We start from the raw sequence: 12,287 nt of genomic DNA, 5'->3' as shown, positions 1-12,287 counted from the left end.
TTTTTCTCAGTCGTTGCTGCTGCTGCTGCTTTATTTATTCTTCTACCAACTCTTTTCATTTCCTCTTCGTAGGTCTCTGACAAAAACCAATGGATTGAACTTGGAGAAGACTTCAACTTTCCCAGGGGTTGCTCCAACGCCGCGTTTGCTTTAAAACAGTACTACCTTCGGTGAGTAGCGTGGCCGTGCAGCTCCGTTCTCTGAGCTACCATGTGGAAAGTGTTTACAAATGCAGTCGGCAGGATTGGCCTCCTCCTGCACTCACCCAGGATGCTGCTGCTGCTGCTGCTGCTGCTGCCGCCTTCACAGAGTGCTCACTGTGACCTGAGGTAGTCCCAGGTTGTGACCTGTTCTACCTGCGTCTGTACTGTCAGTGAGCCACTGGTGGACTAGATGTTTCCTTGACCAGTGTTGAAGCAGCCGAGGATGATTGACATTGTTGCGTCACCTTTGTCCGCTGGGTCCCTGTTGAATTTGTGTGAATTGGCCCCTGAGTGTTGGTGTGCAGGAGAGGCAGCAGGCATCGAACCCTCTCAGTGATACTTTTACAGTGTGAGATGTTTAAGGCCCACGTGAATAAAAAAGTTGAATTAAATTAATTTACACCTGCTTGAGAGAATCAGATCAAATGAAATCCACGTCAGTCCAACCGACTGTTGTTATACTGCTGTAACAACAACAGCCGACCCCACCTGACCTTTCTGGATCCAGACAGTGGTGTTGGTACCCTGTAGCCTGTAGGTGGTGCTGCAGCTAATACATGTTTGTGTGATTTTGGCAATGAATGAACATTTAAAAACTTAAAAGCAGCTGTGGTACTTTCTGTTGAACAGTTTTTACACCAGTGAGAGTGAAGTAAACTTGATAATACTGATGCAGTCGGACAGACCCCACAGCTGGGGCCGTCCTTCTGTCCGACAGCTTGTGTTTGTGGTGTCGGCGTTACAGTTTTCTTGTGGTGACTCTTCAGCTCACACACTGATTGTTCCCATCAGCAGCACCTGCCTGTGAGGGATTACCCCCCAAGGTGGGGAGATGCTTGTAGCTCTCATGGATATTTTAGGGACAGTGGCAGGTTGTGTATGTGGTCTGCCAGTCCTCCAACTGTTGTGTTCAAAGACCAAGTGCAGCAGTGTCGGACTGGGAGGATGTGGAGCACATGTGTGCCTTCAGCTAATGAACCTGCTGCACGGAAGCTTACGCTGCCCCAGGCTGCACTGGTGTACAGTGGGGATGACTGAACAGTTGTGGTCTGAGGCTGAAGGAACTCCCAGCTGCTGAGACGGCGCTGAGGTTCAGCCGTGTTGTGTTGTTACTCTGGTCGCTCTACGTTTGAATAAAAGTGCCTTCAGAAAAGTTTCCTTTCAGGCTGTGACTGGTCCCAGAAAGTTCTTCACTGTAGGATCATGGTGTCTGTTCAGGCTGGTTCAGTAGAAGAGCAGTTCAACCTCGTTACCCAGGTGTTAAATACATGATAGGAAATCTGGACATCTGGTCCACCGCTGGTACTGTCTGCTGCACCAGTACTGAAGGCTATAAGACGGTGTGTGTTCAAACCAGGGCTCTATATTGTCCAGAATGACACGATACAGGGCAGCGATACAATGTATCACAATATACTGTGATACTACAGTCAGGACCCAGTGTAGCTGTAGTCCCAGTGTGATCCTAGTCCTAAATGAACCAACACCAGCAATGTTGGACTGGGAATTGGTGATGGAGGAGGAGATTGATACGGGATCAGTGTATCAATATTTTTAGACTGCTAGTTTAAACTGTGTCTCATTCAGTCAGTGAACATGTTGATGGTCTGTTGATGGTCTGTTGATGGTTCTACAGAGCTGAGTTCAGATTTAAAATATCAGGTATTTGTTCTTCTCTTCTTTAGTTTATAACATTTGCTGAGCAGTGATCCTTGTTTGAATAGTTCTCAGTCAGAGAGGTCAGAGGTCACAGTTGGTCGTACACTAGGTGTCACTAACGGACACTTCTCCACTGCAGTGCAGGAGGAGGATCGTGGTGTGACTCTCAGAGCTGGTTAATCAGCAGTTTGGTGTTAGCTCATGCTAACATCTCAGTGTAGCTGGCTAATAATTGAGCAACATTAACCAGAAACTTTTGCCCCAGTCCTTCACTAACTCGGTGAAGTGCTGCTCAGACAGCAGGATGTCCATCCGTCTGTCGGAGCAGAAGTTCATCCTCCAGCTAGCACTCATCTGTGAGCTGATGGAACTGTTGATCTGTGACACATGGATCCAGATCCTGGACTGGTGTCAGAGAAGCTGTGACCTGTGACCTCTGACCTGACAACATCTGTGGATTAACGTTAGAAAACCTGGATGATGTCAGTGATGTCATGTTGTTGTGCTGTCTGATCTCAGTCAGTGACACTGCTGTCTGTGAATGATACTGACTGACTGACAGGGACCCTGTGTCTGTAGACTGACGGGCAGCATGTGTCCCAGGAGCCGTGGTTTGTGAACCCTGCAGCATTACTTTGTTAGAAGGGTGAGTTTAGACCAGGTTCTTGACGTCTGTGGACCAGTAGACCTGGACCTGGTGGACCAGATGTATTTCAGTCACTTCCCTAATGCAGTGGGATGACTTCCAGTTTTGTCTTCTGTCTGGACCAGATGATTTAGGGGGGGGTCAGGATGGGGGGGGGGGGGGGCACTGTTAACACTGTCTCAGTTTACAGTTGATAAAGTAAAACGTTGTTTCCATCTGATGTGGATCGTTAATAATCAACAGTCGGAGTGAGTCCATGACTGACAGTCAGGTTGTCCTCTGTTACACTGTAGTCAGTGGACAACCATCGTCCACTGTGGTCCAGACAAAGTGGACTTGTCTCAGACTCTGAGGTTTGAACTGTGAATGAACTCTGTTTTCATTTGGCAAATTATAAGAAAGTCGAGAAGATCTGAGGTAGCTATGGGTGAAGCTGTAGGTGTAGCTGTAGGTGTAGGTGTAGGTGTAGGTAACAGGTGATGAGGAACTTTCCGACTGTTGCACCGCTTGTTGCCGTGACGATGCCCGTCCTCTCTCTCCAGCTCTCCTACGGTCCTTCTGTGGCTGCAGACCTTGAACTCATTTTCTGATCTGCCCAAAAACCTCATGACCAGATCTGTGTTGGTGTCATGTGACCTTCTGCATGGTCACTGCTCCGTGCTCAGTGGGCACATGACCCCACCACTGTGACTTGATTAGAGCTGAAGTTGTCTGGGTCACTTTCACTTCTGTCCAGTTAAAGACTTTTAATGAAGTATTTATCTGGACTGTACCAGAGGACTGTACCAGGTGTCAACGCTTTACCAACACATGATAAAGCGGCTAATATTACTGACAAATGTCACTAAAAAGCTGTAACAAAGTTATCTGTCCTCTGTTTACAATTTTTTTCCCTAACCCTGGTCCAGGCTGGACACTGGTCCTACATGAACCCTGGTCCAGGTGGAACCCTGGACCAGGGTGGACATGAACATGAACCCTGGTCCAGGCTGGACCCTGGTCCAGGTCCTGACCTAACTCTCTGTGTGGTGAACGTTGTCACCCGTCAGTGGTTGTAGTCCAGAGTCCGTGTCCGGTGTGTTTTCCTCATCAGGTTCATAGCTGGTCTGGGCCGATGATGTCATAGACATGTGGGCTGCTAGTCTTTACATTCAGCCCATGTCGCAGTAGTCCAGGCTGGGGTGGGTCCTCAGATGGTGGGTCCTCAGATGTTGGGGTACAGGTCTCGGGTTCATCTGCCGTTCAGTAGTCGACCAGGAAGTCCTAAACTGTAATTCATTTTTTAGCCACATGTCAAAAACACATTTTTAGCTAGTTTCATTATTTGCCAGTTCTACAGTTTGTCCACTGGGGGCGCATCTTTGATAAGTTTAATACGCTGTGTTGTTACTACAGTTTTATTATAATTGGAGTGGTCAGCCAGCCCCAGTCTCTGGGTTAGACTGCCCTCATGAAGACCACAGGTTGGTGTGGGTCATGAGAATGTGTTATAGTTGTAGTGTCGACCAGCAGGGGGCAATCACACCCCAAACATTAGTCTAACCAGGGCATTTGGGCAGCAGACAGTTACTGACTGGACTGGACTGTACCTGCCTTCACTCTTCATCACAGACAGCTGCTGGTGGTCTTCATCAGGTGGTGGTCTTCATCAGGTGGTGGTCTTCATCAGGTGGTGGTCTTCATCAGGTGGTGGTCTACATCAGGTGGTGGTCTACATCAGGCTGAAGTTGTTTCTGTCTTTAAAACAACAAACCCAAAAGGCATTTGTTTGTAATATGGAAGTTTCTGCCAGGCGGGGGGTGGTGGTGGTGGTGGTGGTGGTGGGGGGGGATGTGATGTTGTTCTTCTGATCATGTGTGCATGAAGAAGGGGAAGTGCAGAGACAAACAGCTGCAGTCCATCCCCACTCCCTCCCATCCGTCCAGACCAGAGTTTCATTGGCTGCTGCTCAGACAGAGGTTGGTGACGCTGCAGCAGGGACACAGGCTCTCTCTACCACCCCTCTCTCTCTCTCTCTCTCTCTCTGTCTCACTCCTGCCGTCTACAAATAAAGTGTGGGTGTATTTATAGTCGGTGGTGTCACCCAGTGGACAGGGGATTACCTCGGCCACCGTGAACGGACTGTTTTCCTGGTGACTCACAGCCACAGCAGAGGTTAACCATCATTTAACTCTGGAGGTAGTTTGTTGTTGTTGTTGTTGTTGTTGTTGTTGTTGTTGTTGTTGTTGTTGTTTCTGTGTGAGTGATCAGTGACTCACCCCTGCTGCTGTGGGGGAGACTGACTGTTGTGTGTTCACCTGAGGCTGGGAGCACGCTCTGTGTGATCATCACCAGGTCTGACTTCCTGTGAACAGAACTGGTTCATTTTGTTCTGACCTCTGACCTCCGGAGACCAGAACTCTGTAGGAGCTGGTCCACAACCGTCAGCTGACGTGACACCTTCATCAGTACCGTTTCTGGTGGAGGTTCTCCTGCCGCTGCGATGAGACGGTGACCTCAGTTGACCTGAGTTGACCTCAGTTGACCTGGAGTCTTTGACTGTCTGAAGTTACACACACCTCAACTCCTGTCTCCATGTCTCTGCAGATACCTGGAGAAATATGAAAAAGTCCACCACTTTGGCGAAGACGAGGACGAGTCACAGCCAGGGAACCCCAAGGCCTCGCTTCCAATCGGTGCAATTCCTAATTCTTACAACTACCAGCAACATGTTGTATCAGGGACGGAGCGTCCACGTCCACGTCCACGTCCACGCACCAGGGGTTTATGATGAACATCCCTCATGTAAATGAAGAGTGGCAACAGTGACGTCGCCACCTAGGGCTGTATCAGTGCCATCACAGACGGAGTGGTCTGTTGTTGATAGTAATGTAGAAGAGACATCATGACACAGTGGACTCTGTCCACAACAACACACGAGACTCCATTGAATTTTCCCCAGAAATACCCCCCCCCCCCCCCCCCCCCCCCCCATGTAAACATCAAAAACATGGATATAAACGAATGTAGTCATGAGGCACTGAAATGAAAATGAGAAACCAAGGACGAAAACTGAAACACAGAAAGAAATGATTCTGTCAGTTTTCAGTCCCATGTCACTGATGACTCTGACTGTGAACTGGACCTCAGGAAAATCAAGCGCTCTGATTGGAGGAATTAATAACGAATAATGAATTGTCAAATGTCGAGCAGAGAAATCAAATCAACTGATGGTCGGACAGGAAGTCAGAACAGGACGGTCTCCCTGTTGTTATTGTTAGAGGAACTCACAGATCATATGGGACAACCAGGGTCCCCGCCCCTCATCTGAACTCATTTCTCATTTTGTCCTTTTTTTTTTCCAGACTATCTTCGCCAAAGCTACGGTCTGTCCACGGACTTCGTCCCACCGTGCGATTATAACAAACTGGTGCTGTCTCTCCTCTCTGGTCTACCAAACGAGGTGGACTTTGCGGTGAATGTTTGCACTCTGCTGTCCAACGAGAGCAAGCACGCCATGCAGTTGGACAAGGACACCAAACTGATCACGCTGCTGTTGGCCCACGCCGGCGTCTTTGACGACTGTACGTCCGACACTCTCTGACCGTCTGAACCATCACGTCATAAGATCTGTAGAAAAACCAAAATACAAAAACCCAGTATCATCCTGAGGTTTTTGTCTTCAGCTGTCAGTGGACAGTGGACATGTCTCTAACACTGTCTCTGTGTCCACAGCTCTGGGCAGCTTCTCCACGGTGTTTGGACCAGACTGGAAGGAGAAAACCTCCAGGGACTTCGTCAGGGTAACCACAAGTCTTTAAACCTGAATCTGTCCACTCTGTCCTCTGACTCTGTCCTCTGACTCTGTCCTCTGACTCTGTCCTCTGACTCTGTCGTCTTAACCATCAGTCAGTACTGTAGTCATTCTGTCTTTTTAATGCTCTTCTCCCCCCTTCCTGTCCCCCCCCCCACAGTTCTGGAAGGAGGTGGTGGAAGACACTGAAGTCAGGGAGCTGATCTGGGACAAGAGCACCTCAACACCAGGTAACAGAGGCAGCAGCAGGGTTCACGCTCCACATGTTGAACATCACTGGCTGATTGACCTGCCTTCTACAAGATGAAACCACATTTAACCTTTGACCTTTAGGTCTGCATGTTTGATGCTTCTGCAGATCAGCAGTCGACTTAAAAACCATTTGATTTTGTCAGCCGTTAACGACGGTCTTAAACTGAGCTGTGGTGAAAACTCACGTACTCCTGTACTCCTGTACTCCTGTACACACGTACTCCTGTACTCGTGTACTCACGTACTCCTGTACTCCTGTACTCACGTACTCCCGTACTCTTGTACTCCTGTGCTCCTGTACTCCTGTACTCGTGTACTCCTGTACTCCTGTACTCCTGTGCTCCTGTACTCGTGTACTCGTGTACTCACCACTTCTGTCTGTCTGTAGACTGCACGTCATGTGAGCACCGCTGGCACAGCCTCTTCCACCCGCCCCGGACCCCCGGCATCAGTGACGTGGAGGCTCAGCGGGTGCTGCAGATTGCCGTCATCCTGCGGAATCTCTCCTTCGAGGAGGCTAACGTGAAGCTACTGGCAGCCAACCGAACGTGCCTGCGCTTTCTCCTGCTCTGTGCCCACTGTAACCTCATCTCACTGCGACAGCTCGGCCTGGACACTCTGGGCAACGTAGCTGCTGAGGTAGGTGTGGGCGTGGCCCGACACCGGCCTGCTCTAGAGCGCCACCTATTTATCACCGTCTTGGAAATGTGCGATGTGACATGGAGATGATGACGTTGTCATCGTGTCCCCGCAGCTCCAGCTGGATCCTGTCGACTTCCGCACGACTCATCTGATTTTTCACACCATCACCAAATGCTTGATGTCCAGGGACCGGTTCCTCAAAATAAGAGGTGTGTGCGTGTGCGTGTGTGTGTGTGCGTGCACCTTCACATTCCTGGCTGTAAACATTTGGTGTTTTTGGTTGTTTTTTTTTTTTAGCCATGGAGATCCTGGGAAACCTCAGCAAGGTGGAGGACAACGGCGTGTTGATCTGTGAGTACGTGGACCAGGACTCGTACAGGGAGGTGATGATGCTCCTCACTCTGCCCGACCTCATGATCCTCATGGCCTCACTGGAGGTGCTCTACCTGTTGGCTCAGCTCGGAGAGATCACCTGCAGCAAGATCGCCTCAGTCAACCACAGCATAGGTAACGGGAGCACGTCAGTGCCTGAACTACTCTGTGGACCGCGCCCCTCATCTTTCTCCCCTCTCTCTGCTCAGACTTGTTAGTCCGACTAGTATCAGTTGACCTTCACACCTTTGGACCTGACGCCCTGACCGCCGTGAGGTTAATTGAACACCAGGCCAGCGCGGACCAGGCCACTGAGGTTCGACCACAGCTGGTTGAGCAGGTACCAGCTGCAGTCCAGGGGACGCCAGCACCAGGTGAGTGTGTCTACACTGTGTCAGTCTGTGATTGGTTTGTTGTCAACTCGTTGGGATTTGAGAAAATATCAGTGATCATGAAACTGTGTTGATGTTTTTAATGAACTAATGACAGAATGTTAATTAACCAGCCGTCGATGGTTAGTCTTTGAGTCAGTTGTTCAACAGATCAGATGTATTTATTCGAGCCTTCCTTGGTGTGAAACTAAATATAAACTTTATGTCATGTCTCTTCTTCTGTCTTCTCAGTCTCGAGGGTCTCCGTACCATCAAGTCAACCTCCACCTGGTATCATTGAACTCGATGGGGAAAAATTCACACTGCAATGGTAACGTGGTCGTCAGCGACGTCTCACTGGTCACAGTTGAACTGATACTGACGTCTGTGCTGCTGTCGTCCCACAGGCTGAACGCACACTTTGAGCCACACTCGGAGGGTTCGGTGTCTCGGTCCGAGGTCTACTCCGAGTATCTGACCACCTGCAGCAAAATGGGACGAAGCAACATCTTAAACGCCAACGGCTTCCTCAAGTGTCTGCGGTGAGAGCTAACGGAGCTAACTGGGCTAACGAATCCTCAAGTGTCTGCGGTGAGAGCTAACTGAGCTAACTGGGCTAACTGGGCTAACCGTTAGCATTGTCTCTGTGACTTTACATCAGTTCATTTCTTTCTGTTGATCTAATGGTCTGTGTTTATACAAATATAAATACATAAAATAAATCACTAAAAAATACACAACTCCAAATATGGTAAGTTTGGGTGTATCCCCGCCCACTCACCAAGGTGCTCTGCCCCCACAGGACTGTGTTCCCAAACCACACGATGCGGCGGCAGGAGGAGTCCAAGACCAACGGTCAAGTTCTCATCCTCCTGGTCGGACTCAGGCGGAGGTCCATTCCTCTGCCCGTCCAGCTGTACTACCAGCAGAGTCAGCCTCAGCAGCAGAACTCGGCAGCAGCTCCTTCACCTCCGGCTGCTCGGCATGACACACCAGGAGACCCCCAGGGCCCCCCTCCAGGTACATGTTCAGAACTGCAGTGTTTACTGGACGTGAACTGTGTGGTTCAAACCGCGGTCTCTTTGTTTTTTTTTGTCCGTCCACCCAGGCCTGCCTCCGGGGCACTCCGCTCCTGGACCTCTGACGGTCCGGGCTCTGGTACCCAGCCACAGCACCGGCGGTTCCACTCCTCCCCCGGCACTGACCGCGCAGGAGCCCCCCCACACAAGCCAACCTCCCGTCTGTCGTTCCCCCCTGCCCCCGCAGGTGCCTGCACAGCTGACAGCCAATCCTGTGGCAGCAGGAGCTCAGCAGCAGCAGAGACCTGGTCCGTTTGTCCAGGGTCCAGCTGGGGCCTCGGCCTCCCAGAACCAAAGCCCTCAGATCCTGGCCCTGGCCCCTGGAACTCTCCCACAACACTCCCCCGTCGCCTCGGCAGGGACGCCCCTCACTCTTTTTCAACAGGTACCGCAGGGCCACACCCTCACGGCCAGGGTTCACAGTGTCTGCCCCTCCATTACCCAGCATCCTCCCCTGTCTGGGCCTCAGGGTGGACCCCCCCAGATGGAGACTCAGTGTGCCCCCCCCTGCTCCTCGCCGTCGGTCCAGGTGGGGGTGGGTCAGGCGTTGAACGTGTCCAACTCCCAGGGGTGTCGCGTCACCTTTCAAAACATTGCCCCCAAACCTGCGCCCAACCAGTCGTGTGCATCAGCAACCACGATAGCAGCCACTCAGCCTCAGAGCGTGGTGATCGTGGGCCCCGCCCCCGGCCCCGGCCCCCAGCAGAGTCCAGCCTACCCCCCTGCCATACACCAAATAGTTCTCACTAACCCTTCCTCCATCCCCGGAGCCCCCACCATTCAAATAGCAGGTCATCCAGCGGCCTCTTCCAACCCCTGCACACCCCCCTCCTCCCAGTCCAGTCCAACGGTCAGCCACGCGCTGTCAATGAAACGGCATCAGCAACAACAGCCCCCCCTCCAAATCATTTCCCCGGCCCCCCCCTCACAACCTACCTCCGAGTCCAGCTTGATCAAACAGCTGCTGCTTCCAAAGCGAGGACCTTCGACCCCAGGTGGGAAGCTGATCCTTCCTGCTCCACAGGTGCCTCCACCCAACAGCCCACAGGTCATCTACCAGGCGGGCTACAGCACACAGAACCCCTCCCCCCAACCTCAGCAGCTCAACGTCCAGCTGGTGCCTGGCAAACTTCCTGCTGCTGGAGCTCCCGCCCTGCAGACGGTCCAGATCCTGCCGACGCAGCTCATTTCCACGGGCAGCCCGGGGACGGCCGCCATCATCCAAGGATCCGCCGCAGCCGGACAGGTCACCTTCACCGTGGTCCCGAGCGCCGGCTTCACCTCCTCGGCCGCTGCCGCCGTGGCTGCCGTCAGCCAGGGAGCCGTGGCCCCCGTCGTCCCCGGAATGATGCCCCATCACGCCCCCGCCACCCCTCCACCCTCGTCACCGCTGCCCTCCCCACTGAGAGGAGACAAGATCATCTGTCAGAAGGAGGAGGAGGCCAAAGACGCCACAGGACTGCACATCCACGAGAGGAAGATCGAGGTCATGGAGAACTCCTCTTTAGCAGGAGACGCCTCCAACGGTAAGACCAGCAACGGCGACCTGGTGGGCGGGGCCAAGCTGCTGAATGGTCAGAAGTGCATGGAGTCTAATCTACCTCCATACCACTCAGGGAACAGCCAGGGGGCGCTCAATGGCCCAGCTACAGAGAGTCACCCTGCTAATGGGAAGCAGGCCCTCTCCCCAGGCCCAAACCCCCCCCTGGAGGAGGACCCCGACCACAGAAAGACTCTGGTCAACGGGGTGTGTGACCTGGACCGGGTCGACGGCAGTGGTACCTTCAACAAAAACATTCCAAATCACATTGCTTCCAAACAGTACTTGGGGAACGGGGAGGTAGGACCTGAACAGAATCACAGCACTGACCTCCCCCCCCCCAGTCCTCCACACCCCCAGCAGGACACTGCCAAATCCCAGCAGGCCGAGCGCCTGGCCAACGGACCCCAGGCTGTAGGCAACAGGCTTCCCTCAGAAAAAAACAACGGACCTTTAGGACCGGGCCACGCTGCGCTCAGACAGCAGCTGCTCCCCAGCGCCCCCCTCCCCGCTACTGTTACCTCTCAGAGACCGGCCAACGGGGTGGCCTCGGACGCACGGGGGCTGAAGAGGCCGGCCGACAACGAGGACCGCGGCGTGGCGTCGTCGGCGTCGGGGATCCCCAACAAAGTGGGCGTGCGGATCATCACCATCAGCGACCCCAACAACGCGGGCAGCAGCGCCACCATGGTGGCAGTGCCGGCCGGTACAGACCCAAGCACAGTAGCCAAAGTAGCAATAGAGAACGCCACTCAGCAGAGGAACTGCTCCCCCGCAGAGGCAGCTAGCTCCACGGTGAGTCACTTCACGTCCACCAGGGACAGACTAGAGCCGGTGTGGGTACGAAGTGATGCATGTTAACCCTGATACACGGGGTGGAGGGTTCGTTCCCTCAGGGGGCGCTGTTGAGTTGTAGTGATTATCCTCCTCTGTTAACGACTGTCACTGGTGACCAATGGTCACTGGTCATTGGTCACTACACTGCTGATGTCACTCCTGCGTATGTTGTTCAGTTACAGCTAACAGTGTCAGTGGTCAAGAACCTGTTGATACGTGTCACGACACAGAGGCACCGAAGAACCTGTTGATACGTGTCACGACACCGATGTGATGTGATGTGTATATATATATATGACGATATATTGAGTGTTAATCTTGATACAGTATATGATCTTTAATATAATGCTAGCTGGCTATTAGCATTTTATCCTTGGGTTGCTGTCGGTGTAATAATGCTAGCTGGCTATTAGCATTTTAGCCTTGGGTTGCTGTCATGTAGTTGTAGTTTAACGGTCGGTGTTGTTGGTGTTGTAGTCTGGTGTTGTAGTCTGACAGTCGGTGTTGTTGGAGTCTGACGGTCGGGGTTGTTGTAGTTTGACAGTCGTTGTTGTTGTAGTCTGACAGTTGGTGTTGTTGTAGTCTTGCGGTCGGTGTTGTTGGTGTTGTAGTCTGACAGGCGGTGTTGTTGTAGTTTGACAGTCGGTGGTGTTGTAGTCTGACAGGCGGTGTTGTTGTAGTCTGACAGTCGGTGTCGACGGTGTTGTTGTAGTCAATGTGGAGGTTTAAGAAGGTGAGACCAGTCCAGACCATGTGGTCCTCACTGATACCCACCTCCTACAGAGAACAGGCTGAGAGAACAACTCCTGTCAGCAGAAGGACATGGGTTACATCTCAGCCAACATGTTGACCATGTGACAGGTCCTTCAGTGGGCGGGGTGGAGGGGGGGGTG

At 52.3% G+C, this 12,287-nt stretch overlaps 1 protein-coding gene across 1 annotated transcript in view; it reads left to right on the top strand.

The window, feature by feature from the left end:
• Positions 1 to 11,627, top strand: part of LOC103383074 (AT-rich interactive domain-containing protein 2) — a 15,009-nt gene extending 3,382 nt beyond the window's left edge. Inside the window, exons 3-15 of the mRNA XM_017034707.2 lie at positions 73 to 170; positions 5,095 to 5,228; positions 5,853 to 6,071; positions 6,223 to 6,290; positions 6,462 to 6,531; positions 6,942 to 7,192; positions 7,308 to 7,404; positions 7,493 to 7,702; positions 7,777 to 7,941; positions 8,191 to 8,269; positions 8,346 to 8,480; positions 8,741 to 8,958; positions 9,047 to 11,627. Coding sequence (XP_016890196.1) covers positions 73 to 170; positions 5,095 to 5,228; positions 5,853 to 6,071; positions 6,223 to 6,290; positions 6,462 to 6,531; positions 6,942 to 7,192; positions 7,308 to 7,404; positions 7,493 to 7,702; positions 7,777 to 7,941; positions 8,191 to 8,269; positions 8,346 to 8,480; positions 8,741 to 8,958; positions 9,047 to 11,418 — 4,116 coding nt within the window. The 3' untranslated portion in view covers positions 11,419 to 11,627. The remainder of the gene's footprint in view (positions 1 to 72; positions 171 to 5,094; positions 5,229 to 5,852; positions 6,072 to 6,222; positions 6,291 to 6,461; positions 6,532 to 6,941; positions 7,193 to 7,307; positions 7,405 to 7,492; positions 7,703 to 7,776; positions 7,942 to 8,190; positions 8,270 to 8,345; positions 8,481 to 8,740; positions 8,959 to 9,046) is intronic.
• The last annotated feature ends 660 nt before the right edge of the window (positions 11,628 to 12,287 follow it).

Source organism: Cynoglossus semilaevis, chromosome 8 (assembly GCF_000523025.1).
Source record: "Cynoglossus semilaevis isolate Cse_v1.0 chromosome 8, Cse_v1.0, whole genome shotgun sequence".
Taxonomy (NCBI): Eukaryota; Metazoa; Chordata; class Actinopteri; order Pleuronectiformes; family Cynoglossidae; genus Cynoglossus; species Cynoglossus semilaevis.
The sequence above is the reverse complement of the archived record's forward strand: the minus strand, read 5'-3'. Positions and strand labels throughout refer to the sequence as shown.